General features: G+C 42.7%; 2 protein-coding genes across 10 annotated transcripts in view; one reads left to right on the forward strand and one right to left on the reverse strand.

Annotated features, from left to right (window-relative positions):
• Positions 1-16,280, reverse strand: part of GPR141 (G protein-coupled receptor 141) — a 174,032-nt gene extending 157,752 nt beyond the window's left edge. For 3 of the 4 annotated variants that reach the window (XM_010975542.3, XM_031455199.2, XM_064487441.1), the window contains exons 1-2: positions 15,750-16,280; positions 6,389-6,457 (exon numbers count right to left, since the gene is read on the reverse strand). Coding sequence is in view for 1 of the 4 variants with exons in the window: in XM_064487442.1 (XP_064343512.1) it covers positions 6,389-6,457; positions 9,464-9,531; positions 15,750-15,930 (318 nt within the window). In the remaining 3 variants the exon portion in view is untranslated. Of the gene's footprint in view, positions 1-6,388; positions 6,458-9,463; positions 9,532-15,749 lie in introns of all 4 variants that reach the window. The other variant, XM_064487442.1, reaches the window with a different exon arrangement.
• Positions 16,281-16,326: 46 nt separating this feature from the next.
• Positions 16,327-26,073, forward strand: part of ELMO1 (engulfment and cell motility 1) — a 490,805-nt gene continuing 481,058 nt past the window's right edge. For 3 of the 6 annotated variants that reach the window (XM_031455196.2, XM_031455188.2, XM_031455189.2), the window contains exon 1: positions 16,327-16,665. In XM_031455196.2, coding sequence (XP_031311056.1) covers positions 16,327-16,665 — 339 coding nt within the window. The other 3 variants (XM_064487439.1, XM_031455191.2, XM_031455194.2) reach the window with 3 other exon arrangements.

Genomic DNA, 26,073 nt, shown 5'->3' on the forward strand with positions numbered 1-26,073 from the left:
TGGAACACTTAAGACTTAATATTCTAAATAAGGTCTCCGACTATATGCCCCAGATATTCATAAAGGAAGTGACTGAGCAAAAGCAGTAGAACGTGCTTTACTGGATTTATGAAAATATGCTTATAGCAATAGTTTTAAGCATGTTTTTAAAAAAGCAGGTTCCCCAAATATTTGACAAACCAGAACCTGGTACTCCATCAATGCTTAAAGCAACGTCCAGGTAGAGAAGTTCAGTCTCATGCATTACCTAAAGAGATCTCCAAATGCGTAAACGTAAAGAATGACATACCAGGGGTGTGAGCCCACACAGGATGGATGCCCCCGTAAAAGAGAACCCATTTGACTCTTCAAATCAATAGCTGCTCTACCCATTCAGAGAGCAAAGACACAACCCTAAGACATGTTTATGGCAGACAGTCATTCAATCATCCATGCAGTTAGTCATCTCACAAACGGTTTCGAGTTCTTCTAAGCACTCAGCATTGCAAAAGGAGCAGCTCAAACTCTTGAGGAATTTATGATTCTCATGGGGAGATGAGTTCTTTGGCTTATTTGCCAAGTGCCATAGGAGTGACAGACACCAAAGTAGGGTGGAGAGAGGACAGAAAAGGGAGCGGTGACATTAGCATGAAAGATGTCAAGGCATAGTTTTAAAAAGTTTTCCTGCAATTTTTAAAGGAAACATGTGCCCAGTGTTTAAATTACAAACAAAAGAAATAAAACAAACATGATTCATTCTCAGAAAGCACTGATATTTCTGGATGTGCAGTTGAAATTAGGAGTTTGGATTAATACATACACATTGCTATATTTAAAATAGATAAATAATAAGGACCTACTGTATAGCACAGGAAACTATATTCAGTTTCTTGTAATGAGTTGTAATTTAAAATAATCTGAAAAAATGTATGTATATATATAAATGAATTGCTTTGTTGTACACATGAAAGTAACATTGTGTATCAACTACCCTTCAATAAAAAATAAGAATTAAAAAAAGAAATATAATGTACATACAAACATCTCTTTTTTTTCATTCAGTGATATGTTGTGTTTCATACCACATTATATAATTTCCAACATCATTAAAAATTCTTCATCTGTCCAGGCCACTTTAATGAGTGTTTATACTCCATTATATGGATAAACTGCATTTTGTTTAAGCAACACCCCTACTGTCCTATTGTTGAGTTTCATGCATCTTTTGATTGTTGTAACTAATAAGATAAGCCGGGATAAACACGTTTTTGCCAATCGTGTTTCTCTTTATCTCTGATTATTTCATCGCCAGGAGTGAATGAAACCTCAGGGTCAAAGGACATGAACATTTTTAGGGTTCTTGTCAAAGCCCTTTCCAGAAAGACCACAGCAATTTCCACTGCTTCGAGAAATGAATGGGTGAGTCTGTCTCACTAAACTCTGGACCACCATAATCATAACTTGAAAAATATATTTATTTACTAGTTTGATGAGTAAAACGATCACTCACAGTTGAGTTTTTATTCACATTCCATTAATGTTCCATAAGCCACCTGCATTTCCTCTTTTATAAATTGTCTGTTAATATCCCTTGTTCATTTACTTTTTGGAGTTTTAATGTTTTAATGATGTGTTTGAGTTCGTTGTATATCAAGAGTAATAACCCATTATCACAACTGTGGCAAGTATTTCCAAATATCTCCCTCACTAATGGTTTGCCTTTCAATTGTGTCTCTGCTTTCTGTTCGCAGGATGAACAGAAGCAGAAGTGGAGCTGCATTAAAGCATCTGATGCCTTTGGAGGAGGGTGCAGGTGGGTGTGGAGTTTCTAGACACACGTGTGCCTCTGTCCTGGCAGATGAGGCTGAGAAGTGGGCTGCTAAGGGCTGTGTATGGTTCATACTTTGCATTATTGTTAGTTTGCAGTGATGAATGATTGGAAGCTTTAAAAAAAAAGTGACATAATCAGATTCACCTTAGAAACTGAGACCTAGTGGTAGGGAGAGGATGCATTGGAGGGAAAGACCCCCGAGTCAGCTCCTGGACTATTGGAAGAGCTTCCTCAGTTGTCTCCTTGGTTTAACTTACACAACTTTACATTTCTTCATGTTTAAATTTAAATATTTAAACTTAAACTAAAATATACAGTGACACAGAGTGAAGACTTCTTTCTCCGGGAAAGAAATAAAATAGGTAAAGATGAGTGAAGATATCAATAAATTGAAGGTGTTTATGGGACTGAGATTAGAGGAGCACAGACCTTTCTTTTCCAGTATGTGCCTGTTTGGTAAACAAATTTGACTGACTCCTGGTAATCATACAGAAAAGTAGGAGAGAGAAAACTGTAAGAGATGGGCTAGCCAGACAGAAGGCATTCGTGTTAGAGTTTAGAATTATTTGTGGACCATGGGTAACCTTTAAAGTTTTAGACATGAGTAAGTAGCTTAGTGGGAACATCACCCTGGATATATGCCGCATGGCTTGAAAAGAGAGACAGACTAGAAGCAGAACGTTCACTTATGAGTTCACTGCTTTGGTACAGTATTTTTGGGGGGCAACTAGGTGATAGGCAGCAACATATATAATACGTCCATCTTTTGATCCAACAATTTCACTCCTAGGAATTTATTGAAGAAATAATAAGGAAAGTGTTTAGAGTTGTATGCTCAAAGATGTTCACTGGATTGCCATTTATAATAGAGAAAAATGTAAAAGCTAAACGCCCAACAATTCATAAGCTGAAATACTATGAAGTGATTAAGTATCATGATGTAAATCTGTATTTATGAACTTTGAGATAGCTTCATAATATACTTAAATATACTTAAATACGCGTAGAGTGCCTCTACCTTCACTTTAATCCATGTATCATCTTATCGTGGTAATGCTTGTAGGATTGTGATCAGAGAAATGGTTTCTAAAGCAAATCTTATTCAGAGTAAAATTCACTAAATAGAATGGTTCGATTCTTCTCTAAGGAATAAAGTAAAATAGGACAGGGACTAGGGCTTGTTTATACACAGTCCCTGATCCAAAACGGCACTCAGTAAGTCTGCCTGTGGTTAAATTAGTCCAGGTTCTGTGTTCTATAGCTTAATAATACACAGTAATATGCCAGTTCTGTTTCATATCAATGACTGCAAAGGCGCTTTTCCCCAAATATGATTAATCATCTGAGAGTCAAATTTAAGTCATCAACAGTCCCCATAAGTTCAGCTATTGAAGTGTGGCTTGGATTTCTATTGTAGCAAAATGACCTTGGCTCTGGATTGAGAAATCTGCTTTCAATTCGCATGTGTCACTTGATAGTTCTATGAACTTGGCAAGTCGCTTAATCTCTTTGAGTCTCTGTTTCAGCCTTAAAATGGGGCTAATAAAATATTTTTCCTTTAGTTGTGGAATTGAACACAAGCACAATCCTTCCTTTACTTAATCCTCGCCTTTCCAGATTAGAAATTTCAGGCAAGGAATATCAATATCTGGAATGGGTGATTTTTTATCTTCTCTAAAAGTAATACACACTTCCTGTACTTAATCCTTGCCTCTCTAGATTAGAAATTTCAGACAAGGAATATCAATATCTGGAACAGGTTATTTTTTATGTTACTTAAAAATACCCACAACCTACTGCCTGAAATGTGAAAATGTTTTTCTTTTATAATTAGTCTCTTTGGAATAAACCACAGATTTTCCCCAAATAGTACAAAACTTTCATAAGTGCATCTGCAAACTGAAAAGGACTTCACCTCAATTACGAGTACTCAGGATAACCTAATTATGTTATTTGTGTGACTTACTTCGAATTTAGATTTAAATCCATAGTGTATTTTCCAGAAAGGAGGGCTGACTGTCTTTAGGTTCATCCAAAGTATTTTGCTCATGGAACCAAAATGTTATTTATGATTTTTGTCTTCAGGCAAATAATAGGGAATCCTGCTTGCCCTTTACTCTCCCCATGCATCCCCCCAATTAAAGGACTCATTCAGGGAACAAATTCACATGCTTGGAAATAAGTAATTACTATACTTGGTAATAACTGCTCTTTTGTTAACACGAAATCTAATGCTGTTCCTCCAAATTTCATCTAAATATTTAGCAAAACTTAAAAAAAAATTTATTCAAGAACCATATCAATTCTAAAGCCTTAAAATTGGCAATTAATAGTAAAATTACTACATTATCTTTAAATTATCTTTTCACATTTAATCTCGTCCCCTATTCTTTTAAGTGAAAGAACAGATAAAGTCATGTTTGGGATAGGATGTTGACAAGAAATTGCAAAAATTGGGACGCTGCTCTTAACATTGATGTCATGGTGGACTTTTGAGAAGGTAATCAATCGATCTGGGACCTCAAAAAAAAAATCAGTGCGTATAGAATCACAGATGAGCTAAGTTTCTCCAGGTATATATGTCTTTGGAGAAACCAAGCTAGTTGATGAGCTCAGATGGCTGACCCTGAGTGTATGTGGTGTCCCAGGAGGGTAAGTGGGAAGATGTGAATGGGATTCTTGGTGAGGATATGAATAAGGAGAAAGGTGGAAGGCTGGGAGTGTCATGTGCCTAGACAAAGAGGGGACAGTACGGCAGGAGAGTTCTCAGTGGTCTCTGGAGGGTGCAACTGGCGAGTGTTCTACAGACTGAAAGGACTTTTAAAAAATCACCTTGAATGATGCATAGTTTACACATCTTTAAAAAAATTCATCTCAAAAATTTTTATATTTTCATTTTGAGATAATTGTGTATTCACATGCAGTTGTACAAAAAAATACAGAAAAATTCCATGAACTATTTGCCCAAGCTAGCAGATGAGTGAAATTATCATAAAATATCACAATACTGTACTAATAAAGTATAGTACTATATTAAAAAATAATACAGTATAATATCACAGCAAGGATATTGATATTGATACAGTGGAGAGGAACGGATCCATCACCAGGATCCCTCACGCAGCCCTTATACAGCCGCACACCTCCTTTCTCCCCCACTTTCCCATCTCTGACCCCCCTCCAACTCTACCCCCTCCACAACCACCAATTTGCTCTCCATTTCTATAGGTTTGTCTTTTCAGGAATGATATTTAAATGAAACCATACAGTGTATGACCTTCTAGGGTAGGATTTTTTTCACTCAGCATGATTCCCTGGAAATTCATCCAAGTTGTTATGAGGATCAATATTTCACTCCTTTTGATTGCTGAGCATCCTCCCATGGTACAGATGACCACAGTCTGCTTAGCCAGTCCCTTACTGGAGGGGAAATGTACTAATTTTAAGTTTATGTTTTTGATGAGTTTTGACAAATTGACATACCCATGGAATCACTGCCATAATCAATAAACAGGGCATTTACCCAAGAGAAATGAAAATATATGTCCACACACAAACTACATGCACGTTTATAGCCATTTAATTCATAACAGCTAAAAACTAGAAACAATCCAGACGGTCAACCAGATGAATAAATAAATGAATAAGTACTCATATAGCTAGCTGTACAGTGCAATACTACTCGGCAGTAAGAAGAAATGAACTACTGATATAAACATCATATGTAGTGAAAAAAGGCAAGACCTACAAAATATTATGCTCTGCGATTCTGTTTACATGGATTTCTAGAAAAGGTAAAGCTAATCTGTAGTATCAGAGAGCAGACCAGTGATTGCCTAGGGCAGGGTGAATGGAGGGGAGAGACTGACTGCAAAGGGAAGCCAGAAAACTTCTCATGGTTTAAGAGTACATTTTGAACCCTCAACCTAGAGAGAATCTGTTGCTCAGAATAGAAGGACCTTACTTTCACAGAAATCAATAACCAGGTGAAAAATAAATCTGCTTATGGAGGATAGAAAAAAGAACCAAGGTATAGAAGAAGAATGACCCCCACAGATGAAAACAGAGGAAACGGGAAAAAACTCATCAAAGCTTCAAACTGCAGAAAGCCGAAGGGAGCCACGGCAACACCAGGATGTGAGCCTCACCTATTTGACATCAAGTTTGTAATATGCAAATTCCCCCAGCTTGGCGTGTGATCTTTGCACAGCTGTGTGAGCTGCCTCTCTCTGGGTCCTGCAGGAGAACTCAGCCCAGTAAACGCAGAAGGGAAGAGCATTGAGACTGCAGGTGTGGCCTTTGACAGAAAAATTCTCTGATTCCACTAACTGGTAAGACATCAAATTACCTCTAATAGCAGAAAGTAAACAAGGAACAATTTCTTTGCTTTTCTTAGGACTCTTTCATGACAGGATACATTGTGATATTTTCCACCAATGTCCTGCTGGAAGCCCTCTTTATTCCTCCAAAAAGCACATAGGGCTGATATAGTAAATGGCATGGCCAGACAGAAGTAAGCCCTTTTAGCACAATGTATATGCCCAAATCTCTTTCACCTTTGAAGGAAACAGAACCTACCTGGGTGGTAGGGAGAAAGTCTGCAGCAAAGACAACAGAAGACACGAGGACTGAAGACATGAGTTGAATCTGAAAGAGAACAAAAAAATAGGGGTGAGAATCGGGATAAACACCAATTCCAGGGCACCTGGAGGGGAAAGACAAGTGAGATTTGGTTACTGGAATTCAGAGTCAGCGAAATAAACTAACATAAATAGGAAAGCAGGCTGGATATAAATTGTAATTAGGGAGAATTATCAGTAGATGCTAAAACAACTGGGTAGAAGTTTATTCTGGAATAGGGTATTTGTGCAGTGTAAAGTAGCCTCCCACAGACTTCTTATTAATTTCAGAGGGAAAGTGTACTTTTTCACTGGAGCAATCTTGGTAGTGGTAACGAGCTTCCCAAGTGGTGAAAGTTAGCACCACCAAGAGTGGCACAGACCGACAGTGCACATAGCGCTGTGAGGCAGTGCAAGTACCCACATCACCCATAAACTCCTCTTGCCAACGACACGTTTAACCTAAAGCTCATCAGACCTCACTCCTGCAGAAGCACAAAGGATAGAGGGAAAAATAAAATGACACCATAGGCAACAGACAAATCCCGAGTGTTTGCTATTCTGTAAGGGGATTTGCCAGGACCTGACACATAATTAGTAACAGTTCCAGACAGAAGGGAAGGAGCATTTCACCTCCTAATACTGTAGGCTCTAGACAAAGTTAAATGACGGGTTAGAGTTAATGACTAAATAAAAAACTCCAGATGGACCTCTAGACTCAGTGCTTAATAAGAAAAACATTGGAGGTTAAGACTAGAATCTCGCTGCATAGCAGTTGTAGAATATAAGTAAGCATGTTAACCAAACAATTATTTTCTACATATATATATTATTCAACATGTGAGTTCAGTTGTTTTCAATTCGTCCTTTTATTACCCTTATAGAGTCTCACATAAAAGATATCCCTTCAGATATTCTTGTAGCTTTTTACAAGATCTTGGTAGATCCTAACTGATTCCAGTAGACAAGATTCTAAGGCTCAGGGAGACCATTTTACAGGAGAAATCTATTAATTCAGTGGAATCAGCCCATGTATTCTGCATCAGCTGGCCAATACAGGTAAACCTAAGTCCCTGATGCCTTTTGGTAAAATAATTCAGTACTTCTCCTTCCAAAAAACGCAATTTTGTCCCCTACAACTTATTTTGGAAAATTTTAAATATACAGAAAGGTTGAAAGACTATTTCAATAAATGCCTGCATACTCTCCTTGTAGGTTCAAGAATTGTTAACATTTTGCCAAATTAGATTTACATATTTATATCAAGACATTCTCCTCCGAAAGCACAATGCCATTTCTATACCCAAGAAAGTAAAAAATACCGTATCATCTCATATCCAGTGACTAAATTTCCCAGTTGTCTCAATAATATAATTTGTAGCTTTCCTCAGTGAATCAGGATCTAATCAAAGCTTACTCATTGTACTATTTATGTGTGATTAACCTCTTTTATCTCTTACAGTCTGGAATAGTCTCTTTACTTTTTCTATTTTTTCCTCTTTCCTTTTTCAATCTTCATGACATTGACACTTTGAATTTAAATTGTCCTGCCCATGAGCAGTGGGAAGGTTTGGCTGCCTGGGGGCCAGAGCACAGGAAACTAAGCACCAGGGCTTTGGAAACCATGACAAACAAGATCTCCAGGTACGGCTGAGTGAGCTGGCAACACCAGACCTGTCTGCCCTCAACATGGAGGCGCCATCATGAAGAAGCCACAGACCAAAGACCTCTTTCGGGGTCACCTATAAACATTCCCATTCACTCATACGATCATGGAGGGGGGTGATGGACCTGTACAATCAACTGGGATTGGATCTCCAGCCAACTCACTTACTAGTGGGTGCTACATTAGAGTGAAGTGATTTAGAAAATTAGTGGAGGTTTGGGATGAAGAGGATAGCCTGAACACTTGGGTTTTCTCACCTTTGTCCAGAAATCCCACTGAAATAATAGTAAAGGTATACAAAAGAGGATCGATAGGGAACCAGAGGGAAAACAGAAAGGGGGCCCACAGGCCAGAGCTTTGATGAATTTATGTAGTATGGAAGGGGGACTGGATCTTCGTGATCAGCTACTAGAGTGGAGGGAGCTGCTACTTGGAACAGACACAGGAGAAGGGTGATAGAAAGACATAGAAGCAGATCTGTCCAGCAGTCCTGCAGGCACTGGGAGCAAGAATGGACTATGGAGCAGTAATCAAGGAATGTAATCAAGCACTAATCAGGGACTGAGTACAGAGCAGCTGGGTCAGTGGGGCCCATCTATATTTAGAGGGTGACTAGCAGCAATGCTGTTAACCACGTAGTTAAAAATGGAGAGCTGCTGTCTGAAGAAACTAAAAGATCTGCCTGAAAAAACCTACACATATACCATCCATGTTCACAGATATAAGTATTAGGGAATGTAAACTGATGGTTTATGATGGCTAGGCTATCCAAGAAAGCCATCAGTTCCGGAGACGTACACCAGCGCAAACAAAGAGAAAAAATGAACCTCAATTTAGCAGATGATTCTGGAAACAGAGAGAGAATTTAAAAACAAAACAAAACAGTTTTTAGTTAAAATCTCAGAAGAGATTTAAGAAGATATTATGAAAAAAGGAGCAATCAGGAATACTTAAAAGTATGATGGCTGATACTAAAAGAAATCAGTAAAGGGGTCAGAGGATAAAGTCAGGAATCTTCTGGAAAAGCACAGAGCGAAAAAAAAAAAGGAGATGTGATGTGGAAGATCCAATAATGATTTAGATAGAATGTCCAGAAAAAAGAATACAAAAAAATGGGAAGAAAATACAGAAAAATATTTCCCAAGGTCGAGGAGAGACAAGCCTTGACAGTGCAATACCTACGAAGCGTCACGTGGGAGACGGGATGAAATGCCCACACCCATTTCCAACCTGGTAACAGTTCAGAACGTCAAGGATAAAGAAGATTCTAAGGGCTTCTGGAAATGAAAACACATATACGCTTAGGCACACACACAGGCACATGAGGCAAACCACAAAAGAGAAAGACCATTTTGACCTCTGACTTACCAGCTTTGAAGACAGGAAGCTCGTTTTTAAGAGTTTTTGATGGCTACAAATCTGCCAATCACATGTAACTGCAAAATAAAGATATTCTCAGACATGAAAATTCTCAGAAAAGTTTACCTCCCACTCATACTTTCTTAAAAAAATGTACTGATGTATTTCAGTGAAAAAAAAGAATCTTAGAAAGTGGAAGATTAGGTATTCAAGAAACAGGGGAAATGACTGAAGGGTAATGAAAAGAAATCCTGGGAAAACAGTGAAGGAGTAGATCACACTGGGACAGAAAATCTGAAGGCTCCATGGAGAACGTCTTCAAGAGTAGAGTGGATTCCATGTAAAAGGATATGGAAGACTGTAATATGCTTTGGCGATTTGAAACTCCAAAGAGGGAAAAAAAACACAAAGTCATGGTGCCTCCATGAAGTAAACCAAAATAGATCCCAATTTGGGGCAACCAGCAGAATTCAGGAGAGAGAATCTGTTCCATCTTGACCCCTGATGCATTTCTTCTTCAGGGGTGACCGGCTTAGTAATGCAGGATTATAGTCCTTCTCTCTAGGTGCTGCTGTGCGTGATAATATACAACACAATAGTGTAAAGTCTGCTTTTCAATTTTTAGAATCAACCAATAGATTATACATAAAGAAACTTTCATTTTAGTGTCAGGAAAGAAGGTAGCAGAATATAAATGCAATAAACATTGAAAATGTAAAAGAAATACTAAGTCTGGGAATATAATGTCATAAGTACGTACATCTACCCCTCCACTAGTCTCAACCCTCTGGGAAGAAAAAGAAGAATTTGTAGCCACACCAGAAAAGGGAGGAAGGGAGGAAGGGAGGAAGGGAGGAAGGGAGGAAGGGAGGAAGGAAGGAAGGAAGGAAGGAAGGAAGGAAGGAAGGAAGGAAGGAAGGAAGGAAGGAAGGAAGGAAAGATAGGAAAGATGGGAGAAAGGGAGAAAGAAAGGTGACCAGAGTTTTGGAGAGTAGACTGGAACAGATATACAGAAAATTAAAATTTCAGCTGATCTCCTTGTGGCTCTGGAGCTTGGAGCATCTTGAAGAGCTGTTCTGAACTGAGCAAGGGAGGGCAATTCAGGGAAAGGTACTCAGGCATGAGGTATCAACACCAATATTCTCAGCAGCCTGAGGGGATAAGAGAGGGAGCGGTGACTGAACAACTGAGCACCTTGGTCCTGAAGTGAGGGCAGGGGCTGGAAAGGGAAGGGGAGAAGGCTTTGTGTGGTGCATTCAGCATCCACCAAAGGTAATTATAAAAAGTGCCAATCACAGAATCTGGAAATTAAAAATTTTATCATCAAAACTAAACTGAATAAACGGGAGGAATGGACAAGGCTAAAGACTGAATTCATGAGCTGGAAGACAGAACCTGGGGTAGTTTCCTAGAGGACAATATAGAGATTCATAGGGATAAAAAGACTGGGAGAAAAGTGAAGTGACCTGAATGGTAATATCAGAGTGGCAGACCATTCAGCAATGAAACAACAAAATGTGATGTTACAATCCAAGAAATAAGAAGAATTGGGAAAGAGGGGTAAGCCAAAGTTTTAGAAATCTTCCATAGAAGGGAGCTAATAGATATTATATCAAGTTGCTAAACCAAGAAATAATTATATAAACAATTAGAACCATAGCACTAATCACCTAAAATATTAAAAACAGAAATGATTAAGTGTGTTGAACTCTAGGGACTAGGATTGGGGATAGGAAGAGGAAGAGGCTTACTTTCCATTTACTATTTACAATTAAAAGAAATGATATATATTTCTTTTAAAATTTTTTAAAGAAAGAATAAAGAATATTGTACTTCTACCTGACCATTATGGAAGAGATGAATAACCATTACAAGTGCAGAGTGGTTAACATTGATCTTGGCTCCATTTACTGAGCATTTACTATGTGCCAGGCATTGTTTGAAAGAACTATCATCGTTCATCATCCCCATTCTATTCTAGAGAAAAACATAATAATTTGTTCAACGTCACGTGGCTATTAAGAAGCAGAGCTGGGATTTCTTTCCATATCTGTAAACTCCCAAACCTGAACATCTAAATACTTTGCAAATTTTGCTCCAGTGAGTCTGGTGAGTCAATCCTCTTGTCAGTGTTTATTGTAGCATTGTAGAGATTTTTGAGCTCTTGATCAATGCTATTTCTTTGGCTGTCATTCTTTGGGTGAGGGGTGGTAGACACTGAAAAGTCTTGATAAATGTCCTACTAAACATAAATCCAAACTGGAGAGTGCATTTGGTTAATGGATGACTTGGAAGTCCATAGGGATTTTTTTTTGTTTTGTTTAAAAATAAGGTGGGATAGCTGAAGCAGAAGGGAGCCCGTGCAGGGAGTAACATTTACATTTTTGGTGGGTGTCCACCACTGGTCAGTAATATAATGACTATGAAATGAGGACATACTGGACACAAGCCCAGAGCAATGGTGTCACAGAAATGATCGGTAGCCAAACAAGAGCAGAGTCATCCTTTTCGTTTCTTGAACCTGTCTTTGACCTGGGAGCAAGGGTTTCAGGTAGCATCGTGTTGGACACAAGGCTACAAGAAGGCCAGTCAAGTTCAGGTTTCTTTAGGCCAAGGCAGCAAGGCAAAAGCAAATTGCTTGTCTGTGGGCTTCTATGACTGGGATGAACAACTGTCCATTCTACATGCCCTCTACATCCTTTGTAACATTTCAGTTTCTCCAGCTCTTCCCAGCCCCTCAGTTTGCGTGTCTTCAGCTCCCATCCCCTCCAGCCTTGGGCTACTGCAATCACTCCCTATCTGTTCTTCCTGTGTGCCTTTCTGTCTCCCCTTTAATCCACTCTCTATTCAGTAGGATGAATCTTTAAAATAAAAAAAAACAACCGTGACAGTCTCTTGCTTAAAATATTTCACTCGGGAAACAAAACAAAACATAAACCTCCCAAGCAAAAAATTTCAGTGCCTTCCCATTATCCTTAACATGTGCAAAACCTGTGATTTGACTCCCAACGGCTTCCAAATTTTGGCTTTTGACCTCTGCTTTTAGATTCAACTTTAATGTTCTCACACTGCAACCAAATGAAATTTAAAGTTTTCGCCGGCACTGGTATTCTACAGGCCTTTGTACAAACTGCTTTTCTCGATCTAGAATCCCTCCCCGTTACTCCAGCCACTTCCTTTCCCCTCCTTTGTCCTAGCTAATTTACATTCACTCAGCCTTCAGGTTTCCACTCTAGGCTGCAGGTGATGGTAGCAGCATCCCTCCCTCCATATATTCCTGCAACTTTCAGTTACTACGTTCATTTAAAGCCTGTCTTCTTAACTAGATTGGAAGTTCCAGGAGGGGGCGCTCCAAGTTTCTCCTGCTCACCATTGCAGCCTCCTTTCCTCCCATAGTAGCTCACATTTAAGGCACGCAGTGCACATTGAATTATCGAATGATGGAGAAAAGGAAGGCCCTTGTACGACAGACCTCCTTGTCACTCTGCTTGTCCCAGGGCTGACCCCAGTGGCTCTGGACTGCAAGTGCCTGCCCGCTACCCAGGCCTTGTTATCTCTGATACAGCAGCTTCCTGGAGCTGAGGTCACTCTCTCTACCCCGAGAGCTGTTTCAAGACTGGAGTCAAGCCAACATGAGCCTGATTCTAAGACAGGAAAAGAGAATAGATTCTTTAAGCTATAGATCAAGGAAGTGGAGGCGGATTTGAGGCAAACTTCTGAAGCAAATTATGAAATACATTATTAAATGCACAGGGCCCATTTGGATTCCAATAAGTTTTTTTTTTAATGAATTAGAAATGAATATTTGTGAGCACTTAGAGTTGATCAACATGAGTCATCATTGGTTAAAATAACAGATCATTTTTGAAATTTGGGGTTTCATAGTGACATTTGGACACTCATCCCTCTTATCTTGGAGTTCTGTAAACACAAGGAAGAATGAAGATGTGGGAAATTCAGGATCAAGGTATTAAATCTGGGAAATTTGCCCAAATACCTCTCCCTCCATCAACAACGCCAGCTGCCTTGTAAGCATGGTTGGGGGAAGCAGTTTAGACTTGAGGCTTCAGTGAATTTTGTTCGTTAGCCAGCTATCTGCCCTGCTTCCTTTTCTCCTAGCCATCCTGAAACTGAGATAGGTGGTCCAGCAGGAGAGACCCTGAGTCCACTTTCCTAACTGCTTGAGATGTAGATGAGGCTGGCCCCTCTCCAGAGAGTCTAGCCCCGCCTAGGTGGACTTACTGCAAGTACTCGTGATGGGTGGCGCTTGGATTCTGATCTGTGCTATAAATGGCGCCCCTCTCTACCACAGCATGACCTGATGATTGAACTGCCCAGGCTCTGACCAGGAGATGAGATAAAATCAGAGTTATGGTACTAGCTCTTTCCCTCCTCTGTGGGTAGAAACTGAAAGGGGGGAAAAGGGAGGAGACGTTGCCCTTACCTGTTGATTAGAGGACTGTTGCAGATAATAATAGCTAAGCTCACACTTGGTGAGTGTTTCTACATGCCAGGTCCTGGTCTCAGAGCTTTCCCATGTTAACTCGTTTAATCCTCACTCACTCCTCCCAAGTATGGTTTTAGCCCATGAGTTGTCACTTGCATGGGGTAATACAGCTAGTAAATGGCAATGCTGGAGTCTATATCCAACAACCAAGTCCAGAGATGGAGTCCTTCTGCATGATACCGCCCCACTGCCTAGTCTACACAGACTGCCCACCGCAGGCCACCAGCTGAGCCCAGGGGGAAGGTGGATTTCTCTAAGGCATTTGACACATCCAAGATACCTTTACAAATACACTAGAAACATAAGGCTTGGGAAGTGCACAGTTAAGAGGGTTATTGGTAACTGAATGAACCGGTAAACCCAAAGAATGCTGAACCCCACCATGGCGGAGGGAGCTTCTTGGTGGGGTGTCATCCAGGACCCTGGTGTTGTTACCTAATCTGCAGACACGGGGAGATACTGGATGCCTGAATTAAACCCAAAGGGCCTTATAGAAGGGAGACCAGAGACTTTGGCTTCCAAGACTAACCTCATAAGCACTGACATGTCCTAACCATAATGTAGACAAGAATTTCCAGTCTTCCCCCTTTGCACTGGGATCAGCAGTGAGATGTAACTGAAAAATAGTTGACAAGAGAGCTTAGGCTATGTGAATTGTTTTTAATGGTTAGATAGTTAATTTATAATGGCAACTATTTTTTTTAAGAGCAGAGATAAATGTCTTTTAAAAAGAGGTCAGAGAGATTTGAAGCCATATCAAATGAAAAGGAGTTAGAGTAACTGAGACTGTTTAATCCTCAGAAAAGAAGGTTTACATAGAATTGTAGGACTATCTTCAATGATCTGAAAGGTTATCTCCTGGAAGAACGATGTGACTTACTCCAAGTTAACTGCAGAGGGCAGAGCTGGGACCAAAGGTTCCAGGAGGTAGATTTGTCTAATTGCTGTGCAAGGTGGGGACACGAATTTACCTGTCTGCTCTTGGAACAATTATGACAGCTAACATTTACTGAGTACCCGTGGTGTCTGCACTGAAGTTAAGGCCTTCATATGCCTGAGCTGGAAAGTTGTGGATCAAATTCATACTTATCATTACAAGCGTCTCAGCATCATTAGTAAAGCCTCCATTTACTGACTGCTTATTAAATTACCTCATTTGATAGCTGCCCTGTTGAGTGTTATTATTGTATCATTACTGTTTTACAGATGAGGAAATAAAGAAGTGAAATTACTTTCCTGGAATCATCCTGTTTTAAGTTATTGGTTTATAATGATCTGCACCCAAGTATTCCTGCCACTAATACTGCCTCCCTCCTGGGGTTATGCATTTAACAGGGGGTCAGATCAGGGCTGTTCATTAGAAATATAATGTGAGCCACTAATGAGAACCCCGTATGTAATCTTACTTTTTCTAACAGTCACATTAAAAATGTAAAAAGAAACCTGTGGAATTAGTTTAAATTAGTTTATATATTATACATTTATTCTTTAACCCAATACATTAACCCAATTGAGTCATTACATCTAAATTATCACCATTTGTTGAATGATGTAATCACCATTGAAATTATTAACAAGTTATTTTACATTCTGGTTTTCACACGGAATCTAGTGTCTGTCTTATCCTTACAGAACATCTCAGCAGTAGCCACATTTCAAGTGTTCAGTAGCTGCTTAGGGTTCGTGATTGCTAATAGGCAGTCTGCACAGGGTTAAAACTGAAATCTTCGGGGCTGGAAGAGCTCTGTTTTCACCTTACATTCTAATGCCTCCCTGCCCCTGACTTACCTCCTTTGCCGATTTGAAGGGAATGCATAGCAACTGCCTTTGCCTCTTCTAGTAGAGCCAGCGTAGGTATTTGTGGTGTCTCTCCTGCAACCTTCCAACAATTGTCTTTTCTCTCCTGGCAGCTACTCTTCGAGTTAAAGTGTTTGATTTCTGCTTTGAAAAGGACTGGAACAGGTTGCATGAATTAAATAATAGACTCTAAATACCAAACTGGAGGTGGAACATCCTGCTTTCAGCAAGTTATGCAAAATTAGGGAGTCCCTGGCATAATTGATTAGAAATAAATCTAGTAGTTGGTAAATGCACAGGTGACTGTGAGGAGGAGGAAACGTTCTCTTGTTATTTTTGCCGCGCTGTCCAAGAGTCGAGGCGGAACGTCAAAACAAACACACGAGCCTCTTAAAGTAGCTTTAGAACAGCCCACCGAAGTTTCCCCTCAGAATTCCAAGCCAGCTGCCAAAAATGAAAGCTTATAAAAAGATGCCACGCACTCTCGGCCTCCCGGAGGTGGCGCTATGAGGGTGCTGGAGTTAATTAGTGCCTGCAAATCGCCTCGTGTGAGCTCATCCAAGAAGTCATGCTCAGCACACATATTATTTATAGCAGTTCTGAGGCGTGCACGGTGTTTGACATAGGGGGACTTCAAAAAGTCGTGGGCACCCCCACTGCCCCCGGCAAAGAGCAGTGGGCAGAGACACCAGAGCGCCGGCTGGAGGAGAACGCGCCAAGCACGCGTGTCCGGGTGCAGGTGCCGGGGGGCGACGGCGGCCACTCCGCAGCGTCCGCTGGGGAGGAGAGTTCGCGGCTGATCTCGGGATGCCTTGCAGATGCAAAATGTGTCTCTGGCCAGCAGGAGGAAGGAAGAGGAAGTGAGAGCAGCGGCAGCCGGCGGCGCAGCAGCCGGCCGACCGGGAGTGTAAGTGCGTGTGCTCGGGCGAGCGAGAACGGGTGAGGATGGGCAAGGGATAGAGGCAGAGCCACTCACGCCGCCGGGGCACCAAGCTGGGCGACAGACCCTCCGGCCCTCCGTCAGTGGTCGCGGGGTCTCCAGAGCTCTTATCGCTGGGAACCCTCGCCGCCGCCGCCGCTGTCCTGCGACCCCGGGCAGGTTCGTAAAGTTTCCTGGGCTGGCGCGGCGCCTTGACTCGCTGACCTCAGCGCGGCCGAGGAGGGAGCTGGGGCTGGGGCAAGGAGGAGGCGTCCTGCTCCGGGGGACTCTGGGCGCCGCGGAGACACTTTTGTTTCCTCCCTGGGGGCGCCGCGGCGCGGGCGGAGGTAGCCGCGGGGCTCTGTGGGTGAGGGCTGCGGGCGCGCCGAGGCACTCCGCGGCACTCCGCGGTTGGGGAAGTCAGGGCAGAGGGGGCGGCGGGAGGGGGAAGGGAAGAGGAGGGGGAGCGCGGAGGATGGAGCCCAGGGCCCGGGGCCCGGCAACCCGCGGAAACGTTTCGGCCAGGGCAGGCTGGAAGGGGGCCCACCGAGGGCTGCGCTGCCGGCGCTGAGGGATTGGGGACGGGGAGAGTGTGGAACTGGGGGCTTGGAGACCGGAGAGGCTGCGCGGGAGAAGGGACTGGCGGCTCGAACTGCCGGCTTTCCTCCGGCGCTCGCAGATGGGAGGGAATCCCCCGCGAGCGCGCTCCTGGGAGGGGGCGGTGATAGGCTAGAGGGGAGGAGGGCCCGGAGGGACTGGAGGGGGCGGTTGGGGCAGTTGGGAGCTGCCCAACAACCCAGGCGGCTGTTAGTAAATACCCGCCTCCCGGGGACACGCCGAAGTCCCGGCTGGGACTAGGAAAGGAGGTAAGGGGCTGCGATGGATGATCCCGGCATCAGAGAGGGGGCGCACCGGGCGCGCTTTCAGGGAGCGAGGGCAGCCGAGCTTTGGGGGTCCTGGAATCCGAGCAGAGATGGGTAGCTGAGAACGCAAGAGTAGCTTTGAGGAAGAGGAAATACAGAACTCAGCTGGCCCAGGGGTGCGCGCGTATTTCGGGTTGGGAAGTCCGTGCGGTGTCGCGGGCGCGCGCGAGGGTGGCGAGCGTGTGTGTGTTTGTGTATGAGTCTGTGTGACCGCGAGGGGCTCTGGAGCCCTAGACTCTCCTCCTCGCCGAGTGACCCTCTCCTGCCTAGGGACTGTTTGAAGTTGGCATGTCTGGGCAGGGGTTGTGGGCGGCGGGACCTGCGTTGACCTAAAGCCGCAGGGCTTGGTCCCCCGTAGCGACCCCACTCTGGTGGCCCCGGACAGCTCCTGAGACTCGCGGAGCATGTTTTGTGATGCCCTGTGCGCCAGTCCTTGGGCCCGCTAACATCATTGGCCATAAATGATGCAGACCTGGCTCATTGTATTTAAGATTTCAGAGAACCTATGTCAAGGGTTTTAGCCTCTGGAGACAGAAGCCGCTGGTTCCCCATTTACCGCCCCCCAGTGACTTGGGAGTGGTGTGGTTGGGGCAGTGGAAGAATTTCCGAGTTGCTGTTGTTGTTTTGCCTATTAAATAAAAGTAATTAATGACCTGTATTTATTTATTAACTCTTTGAAGGTAACTTTGGGAACTAGAGGGGCCTAACACCTCTCAGGTTCACGTAGATGGAAGCCATTATTGAGGGCCTCCTCTGGTCATGGTTTTCCGTATTCTCTCACCTCCGTACCTCCTTCCCAAGGTTGTTTCAAGGTTTATTACCCCCCAGTTTACGGAAGTGGGGACTGTTAAGTTCGAAGGTCAGATCCCCTGACCTCAAGTAGCAGACTTTTTTTCTTATAGCTGACTTTTTGAACCTGTTCTTTACATGTACATTTCTTATCTCTTCAGGGCTGTGTTTAAATGTGCATGTTGCTTTCTTACTGCATTGGTTACTCAGTTTTGTTTTGCTTTTAGTGAGGTGGACTGGTGGTTCTTTGGAGAAATTGTGAGGGAATGACCTGGAGTGTTGGAACTCTGCAGGGAGGATGGTGTTAGGCAGGAAGGGAACTGGGGAAGAAGCTTGGTAGGTGTCAGGGAGGGGCAGACTAGGAGGCTGGCCCAGACTTGAGTCTGGTGGAATTCAGGACCTGGAGCAGTCACTGGGCTACAGGATGGGTGATCCTATTAATGGCCATATCCGTCCCCTCCCCTCTTCCCTTGTCTCACCTCTCTGCCCTTCTTGTCTATAGCCACTCTCACTGCCTTACATTCTTCCTTTTCACCAAATTCTCTCCCAGGGCCTTTGCACATATTATTCTTTTTGCTAAAGGGGCTTTCCCCTCTTATCCAGATGGCTCACTCTCTTGCTTCCTTCAGGTCTCTGCCCAGTCAGCTTACAGGAAGACTTCCCTGACTACCTCATATAAAATAACAACCAGCCACACTCCCTGGTCCTCTTAAGTCACTTAGTTTTTCCTTTTAAAACTTATTACCCCCCGGCATTATACATTCATTTGTTTATTTGATTATTGTCTATCTCTCCCATTAGAATGGAAGTTCCACGAAGGTCAGAAACTTGTCTTGTTTATACATCCAGAACGTGGGATGATTCCCACAAAGGAGGTGCTCAATAAATCCTTGTTGACTGATTAAGATATGCCTTTATGGGAGAGGCTCCCCAGGAAACTATACTGTAAAATATTGCAGCATCAGCAGCACGAAGCCCAGGTAACAGTCTGTTGCTTTTTCCTCTCTGTCTTCTCCCCAAGCCCAGGCACATTTCTTACACATCCTTTTTCACTCTCTTAGAATTTCAGCCCGAAGAAAGGAACTGAGAGGCAGTTCCCTGGGAAAGTGGAAAATCAGTACAATTTATTAATAAGGCATAACTGCTCCAGATCACTCTCCTTGGAGAATGTCTTTTTAAAGTGTGTGTTAGCCAAAGAAATACTCTTCTAGGAAGACGGGCATTGCTGTGAGTAGAGAGACTTCCACTGTATCCCATTCCACTCTCCCAGCAGATAAGAGTGAAGGCAGAGGAGGAGAGGAGGTAAGGGAGGAAGGAGAGGGAGACAGAAAGGAGCTGGGTGGCAAATACTGGGGAGAAGAGGGATGAGAAATGCCCAGGAGAAAAAAAATGAGAGAAAACAGTAGGGGCTTCTATAGTCCTGCTGAATCACAAACATTTATTAAATTACAGTATTGGGATAGGGCAATATTTGAGTATATTAAATTAATTTACCCCCTTTGGGTGTTTGGTGTGAATGGGTGGGGAGAGGTGGAAAAAGGGAGTGCTTTGAAGCCCTTGTAGAGAGGATGTGGCTGGGGGCGTGCCTAGGGGCTCTGAGCACACACTTTGCTGACATTACCATCTTTCTTAACCCTGAAGGTTTAGAGGTAATCATTCCCATGGAGGACATTTCCTGCCCAGAACTAAGACTGTGGGTACCCTTAAGGTTTGTAACTGAAGTCTGAAGCCACTCTTTAATGCCTGAAACCAACCAAGTGGATAGTTTGGCTTATAAGACGTTCCCTCTGTTGAACTAAGAAAAGGTGGGGAATTACTAAACCCTCTCGACATCACAAAGCGTCAAGTGTTTGCTACTAGCTATGCAACTCCAGTTCTGCTTCTTTAGTCAACTAGTCTGGTGTTTTTGAAGCTTAGGGTTGCAACCAGGAATGGGTCATGGTATCGATTTGTTAGGTTCAGACTAGCAGCTGAAAACATGAAATAGAAGAGAGTACAGTGAAAAAGAGTGTTTTACCAAACAGACACCAAATCTTATTGTCAAATATATGGCTTAATGTGGGTTGTGATGAATAAAAGTCTGTTTTAATAATTCTGGAGGCCCTAGGAGTGTACACTTTAAACTTTATGCTGGGGTTTCTGATGGAAGTGGTTTGGAGGGTCAGACTTTGAGGGCACCCACCCCTACCCTTACAAAATGCTATTGGTTTAGTCTCCTGCAAAAGATGCTATTTCCAAATGTTGAATCAGATGCAGTAATAGCATCAGCCATTGACCTAACTTTTAAAATACTGCTGTTTGTAGAACTTGATGGTCTGCTCGGCCCTGACGCTGCCATCTTGGCGAAGCTGGAGATCCGAGTGTAAGTTTCTCAGGCTAGTGATATGGAGAGGCAGCAGATTATCGGCAATAACTCTTTAACTTTACTCAGAAAAAAATAACTGAAAATACTCTTTCCTGGCTAGGTTTTAGTTTAGTGGTTTTGAGGTCTTTAGCCTTTTGAGCTCTTTGGAACTTTGCTCCGTGGAACTTTTCCTTTCATATTTTCTGCCTCACAGTCCCCCGTATCCATGATTTTCATTACTTTCGGAGGTTTGCAAAGACAGTAATAATCTCTTCTGGTGGCAGCCACACTGCTGTGATATGTAATTAGATTAAGCTTCTTAGCTGACCAGGGCTTGGGACTGGCCTACCAAAGAAGAAAGGTTAAGAACTTCAGCACTGTCCAAAATGTCATGATTTTGAAGACCTGCCACCCAGGGGACAGAATGTGGCTCCCGTGAAATTTGGGTGGCCCAGGAAAACCTTTGAATACACCTAGCACAGCATTTTTAGGTATCTCAAAGCCAGCCTGCAAGCACAGTGCACACATGGGTTGCAGTTTTCAGTTCTCTGGATGGTTTAGGTTGTCTGTTAGCAACTGGGACTTCTGCGTGGTAGCCAGAACCAGAGCCCTCAAATCACTCTTATGATCCACGATTAACTTGCAACTTAGTACTATGTTTCCTGAACTTTCACAGGATAAGTGCAGGTCAGTTTGAGCAGGATTTTGTCATGGGGCTAAGGTGAGGTGAACAGCCAAGTACCCCTTAGGAATCCACGTGCGAGAAGGAATGCTAGCTCCTCAAACAGCATCAGCCAAGTAGCAACCTGGCATAGTGCTGAGTGGAGAAATTAGTCACATGTATAAATAGAAGGAGATGATGCACTAGTCAGTGTTCTAGGCCCCCGCAAACACTGATTTCCAGAATCTGAGCAAGATTATTATTGGAACCTCAGTTTTAGGAATTGAAGCTATAGTCTTGGCCGTTTTAGTTCTAACAGTTAATGCTGGCAAATGAAGCTTGTCTCAGTAGAAAACACTGGAAAATGTACTACTTGCTGGACTCCAGGACTGCTATGTGTATTGGTCGGGTGGGTTGTCCTTGCTGGATGAGGAGCAGTGGTTTGAGGGCACCAGGATAAAGTCAGCCCTGAATGAGTGTTTCTCCATTGGGCTTTGAGTCACAGGTTCCACGCAACATTTTCCTCCTTGTTTGGACAGCTGACTGGCTTCCTCCTGGAATGCTGCTTTGGAAATGATGGGGAATATCCAGTCTCGTATTGTTGCCCCACTTTATAGATGTGGCTTGGAGAAATGAAATGTCGCTGGCGTATTTGGAGAGTAGACCTGAGCCTACATCCAGCTGTTGTGACTCTTTTTCCACTGCCGGTTCTTTCCCATGCCCCACGATGTCTGTGTTGATTACTTCTTCTTCTTGTCGGTTCTCTTAGACTAGCCTGGTCTGAGGCCAGGACCCCCACGCTGGGCTATACTGTAGAGCATCCAGGGGGCCCTTCACTCTTGTCTGATGGTAGAAATGCCCTGGGTTCTGATGGATATGCCCTGGGTTGCCATGGCACCTAGCGATGTGCCTGCCACCCCTGAGGGCAAGTTTTTCAGAGTTAGTGCCTCCTTTTGGATATCACATCCCAAAGCTGACCTCTTTAGTCCTGGGAGTCAGTGATCCTTCTCTCAGGATCTGCCCGTCACCTGAGCTCTGATAATTGAAGCATATATGCCAGAGTGCAATCCATTATTCAAAAATGAGACCAATGTTTGCTAAGAGGAATAGACAAATTCTTTAGCCAGCATTTTTCTTTTCTCTGTGGATGACTCATGGGTAAAGCAAAAGCATGGGACCAACTGGTGGTGGGGGGGGGGGACTAATTGCAGGGAGGGAATACATTTAACAGAGTATTTTCCACCTAGTTATGATTTTTGCTGGTTGTCCTGCCCCGTAGGTTAATACCAATTAAGGGAACCAGAGGCTGGAGTCTTTAACCAGAATGGGTTCTCCCTTGGGTGATGCAGATGCTACTGATTCTCTTCTTTCTCTACCTGCAGACTACTGCCCATTCTCTGTTAACCCTTATATCAGACAGTCTCAACCTCAGCACTGTTGATACTTGAGGCTGGATAATCCTTTGATGTGGGGGCTGCCCTGTGCATTGTGGGATGTTTACTAGCTTCTCCGACCCAGCAGATGCCAGTCGCAGCACCCAGCTGTGATCACCAAAAGTATCTCTAAGCGTTGCCAATTGCCAACCCCTCTTTCCCTGTTAAGAGCCAATGTTTTGTTTTCTTGCATAAATTAGTCCAATTGTGCGCTATCAGACAGATCAGACGTTTTTAAATTGAAGTGTAGTCAGTATATACTGTGTTAATTTCTGATGTACAGCGTAGCAATTCATTTATATATATATATATATTCCTTTTCACATTCCTTTTCATTATAGGCCATTATAAGATATTGAATATAGTTCCCTGTGCTGTACAGTAGGACCTTGTGGTTTATCTTGACAGCAGTTGTAAGTGCCCCAGTTTTCTATATACTGGCTATTCCTTTGACCCTAAAGTCGTGTAATCAGAGATGGGTGGTCTTACCCTTTATGTTCATTTATTTCCTCTTGCTCTCCAGATTTCCTCTCTAGCTTCCTTTCCCCCCATAATTGCAATTGTCTTCCTATCCCAAATTGGTTTCTAGTCTGAATATCGGGCATGTTTCTTCCTGGCACCCTCTGGCTGAAAAAAAACTGTCGCTAGTGATTTGAACGTCTTGGTTTCCTCACAGGGTCTTGGATTCTGGCCACTGGTTACTGCATTGACTGTAACCTCCACATAATGGGAATAAGATCAATGAAACGAGGAAGGTGGTCACCAAGCTCAGGTGGGCTCATTCCGAGGGCTCTGTCACAAGATAAAGGAAATGTCTGTGTGGGAATGAGTTAAAGGGGTGACATGCCTCCTCCGCTTGTAAAATACACCTTTGGCTAGTGTAATGGATATAGTAATAGATATTGATGTTCCATTAGTGTGACCAGGGCGTTACTTTAAGGTACTGCCGTACGTGGGGTCCTTTTCCACTGCGTCCATTAGATTTCTATCCTAATCTTGCCACATTTGTTTTCTTATGTAATTATCTGTCAGCCTTTTATTTACCTTCACTGCTCGGCTGCTGGAGCAGTGCAGCATCTAGCGGCTTAAGCCATGTAGAAATGCTGCCGGTTTGTGTACTGGCTGTGTTTCCTCCAGGCAGCCTCCTTCTTATAAGTCACAGCCCTATAGCAAACCTCCACCCTTCCTTCCGCCCTTTGTGCCTTTTTTTTTTCTTAGTTTGCGATTACATTCAGAAAGCCAGCGTTTTGTGCTGTGGGCTTCTGTGGCTGAGCAGTCCTGGATGAGCTATATTTTCCAGGCTGCTACACACAATTACCCTTAATTTCGAAGGGTAATGCATTTCAAAATAATTTTTTTTTTCTGTTTTCAGGCTCCTTAATCCAAATGCAGAGCCACAGCTAGCTTTGCCCTTGGCCCCTAGAAGGCATGTGGCTTGGGAGGAAGAGCCAGTAGAGGGACTTCGGTTAGATTGCGTATTTTTGGCCCAGTGAAGAGTGAATTCCAGTAACACTCAGTAAGGCTGGTTTTCACTTGACTCCTGCCCACCCCCACCGCTGCTCCGCCCCATCATTTTCATAGCATTTTTATAGAGGACCTCGTGCCCCAGTTATTCCAACTGTGGGCCACTGCGTAAAAGTGACCAAGTATTCAAAGATTTAGATTTGGAAGAATAGGACTGATTCTTTGATACACAAAATAGTTGATGTGTTGTGTATATCTGTGTGTGTTTTAGAGAGAAACACACATACACGCTCATCCATGCAGCTCTTCTAATATTGAAAGAGCTTTAGGAGCAAAGAAACTATTATATCACCTGCTAAATCCTGTTTTCTCCAGTGCCTGTCACTTTAATAGCAAGTCAGTATAAATCACATTAAATCAAAACTTTTATCAAAAAATGAATATGTTTTCTATCATCCTTAGACTTACTTTACTACCAGGAAGTGACTTCAACTCCTTAGAACTACTTACTCAATTACCATCTATTCTTCAGTTGAGAGTTTTGAGAAACATTTGCCTGGATTAATATGAGAGAAGCACAATACAGATCTATTTATTAATTGCAGTATGTTGATAAAATAAGTGTGTGGCTTATAATTAAAATGTGTATAAATATTTTTAAACTGAAATATACTGTGCTTAAAGCACCTGCCATAATACTGCACTCATTCATTCATTCATTGGGCAGCCATTTTGATCACATTTTGTCCTGTAGTCAAGACTCTTGCTGGGCATTATAAGACCCACTTCATGTGAACAGTGTAGGGAGGGGGCTGTATGGGAGACAGATCTATCAATAGAGAGTCATAATAGAGTGTGATAAATGTGTGTTCAGAGTGTATGCAGATCACAGAGGAAGGAATTCACAATGAAGTGACTTTGAGAAGGATATGGAAAGCTGAGCGTTAAAAGAAAGAACCTGACTTGTCCAGGGAATACAGCCATCTGGGTAGAGGGGAGAAAGTTTGGAAGAGGATTTGGGTCAGCTGTAACAGGAGCTGGGCATTTGGAGTAGGGGGAAAGGAATACCAAAGGATTTTAGGCAAGGAGAAGATACAGTTGGAATTCAATGAGAAATATAACTCCCAAGGCCACATGGAAGATAAATTAGATGATATAGCAGGAGGAAGGTGCCGAAGAAAGATGGAAGCTGGAAGCCCCTTCCTTCTAGGCCTACCTGAATAAACATGCAATCCTGGTCAAATGAATAAATAAAGCAGTGCGCTTGCTGTGTCAAAGCAACTTGAAAACAGATCAGTCTCTCTGTCCCCACCTTCAAGTCTGAGTAGTGGGCCAATCCAGTTTCTTTAAAGAGACAACTTCTAGAGGCCAGCAACCCCCACCAACTGGATTCAAGCCAGAAGGAAAGGATATTGACTTTGATGAAAATAAAGGAGTTGGTGACTGATGGGATTTGGGAGAAAAAGGGAAACATAGGAGTCTTTGAGGTTTAAAGCTAAATAAATACATACTTGCTGGTTGAGGGTCCAAGTATCTTTTTTATTCTCTTGGCTGGTTGATTTGGTTTAAGTTGATTACCTTTCTCAGCATCAGTTTTTACATCTTTCAAATGGGTATAACGTAAGTCTCTACCTCTTAGGGTTGCTGAGGTAATTAAATATAATAATAATTGTAAAGTAGGCACCTCAAAGGCATTGGGTTGGATTTGCTATTATTGTGGATGCTATTAGTATTAATTCAGTAGTTTTGATTCATTTTTAAATTCAAATATCTTGGTAAAAT

This window comes from Camelus dromedarius, chromosome 7, assembly GCF_036321535.1.
Source record: "Camelus dromedarius isolate mCamDro1 chromosome 7, mCamDro1.pat, whole genome shotgun sequence".
Classification (NCBI taxonomy): domain Eukaryota; kingdom Metazoa; phylum Chordata; class Mammalia; order Artiodactyla; family Camelidae; genus Camelus; species Camelus dromedarius.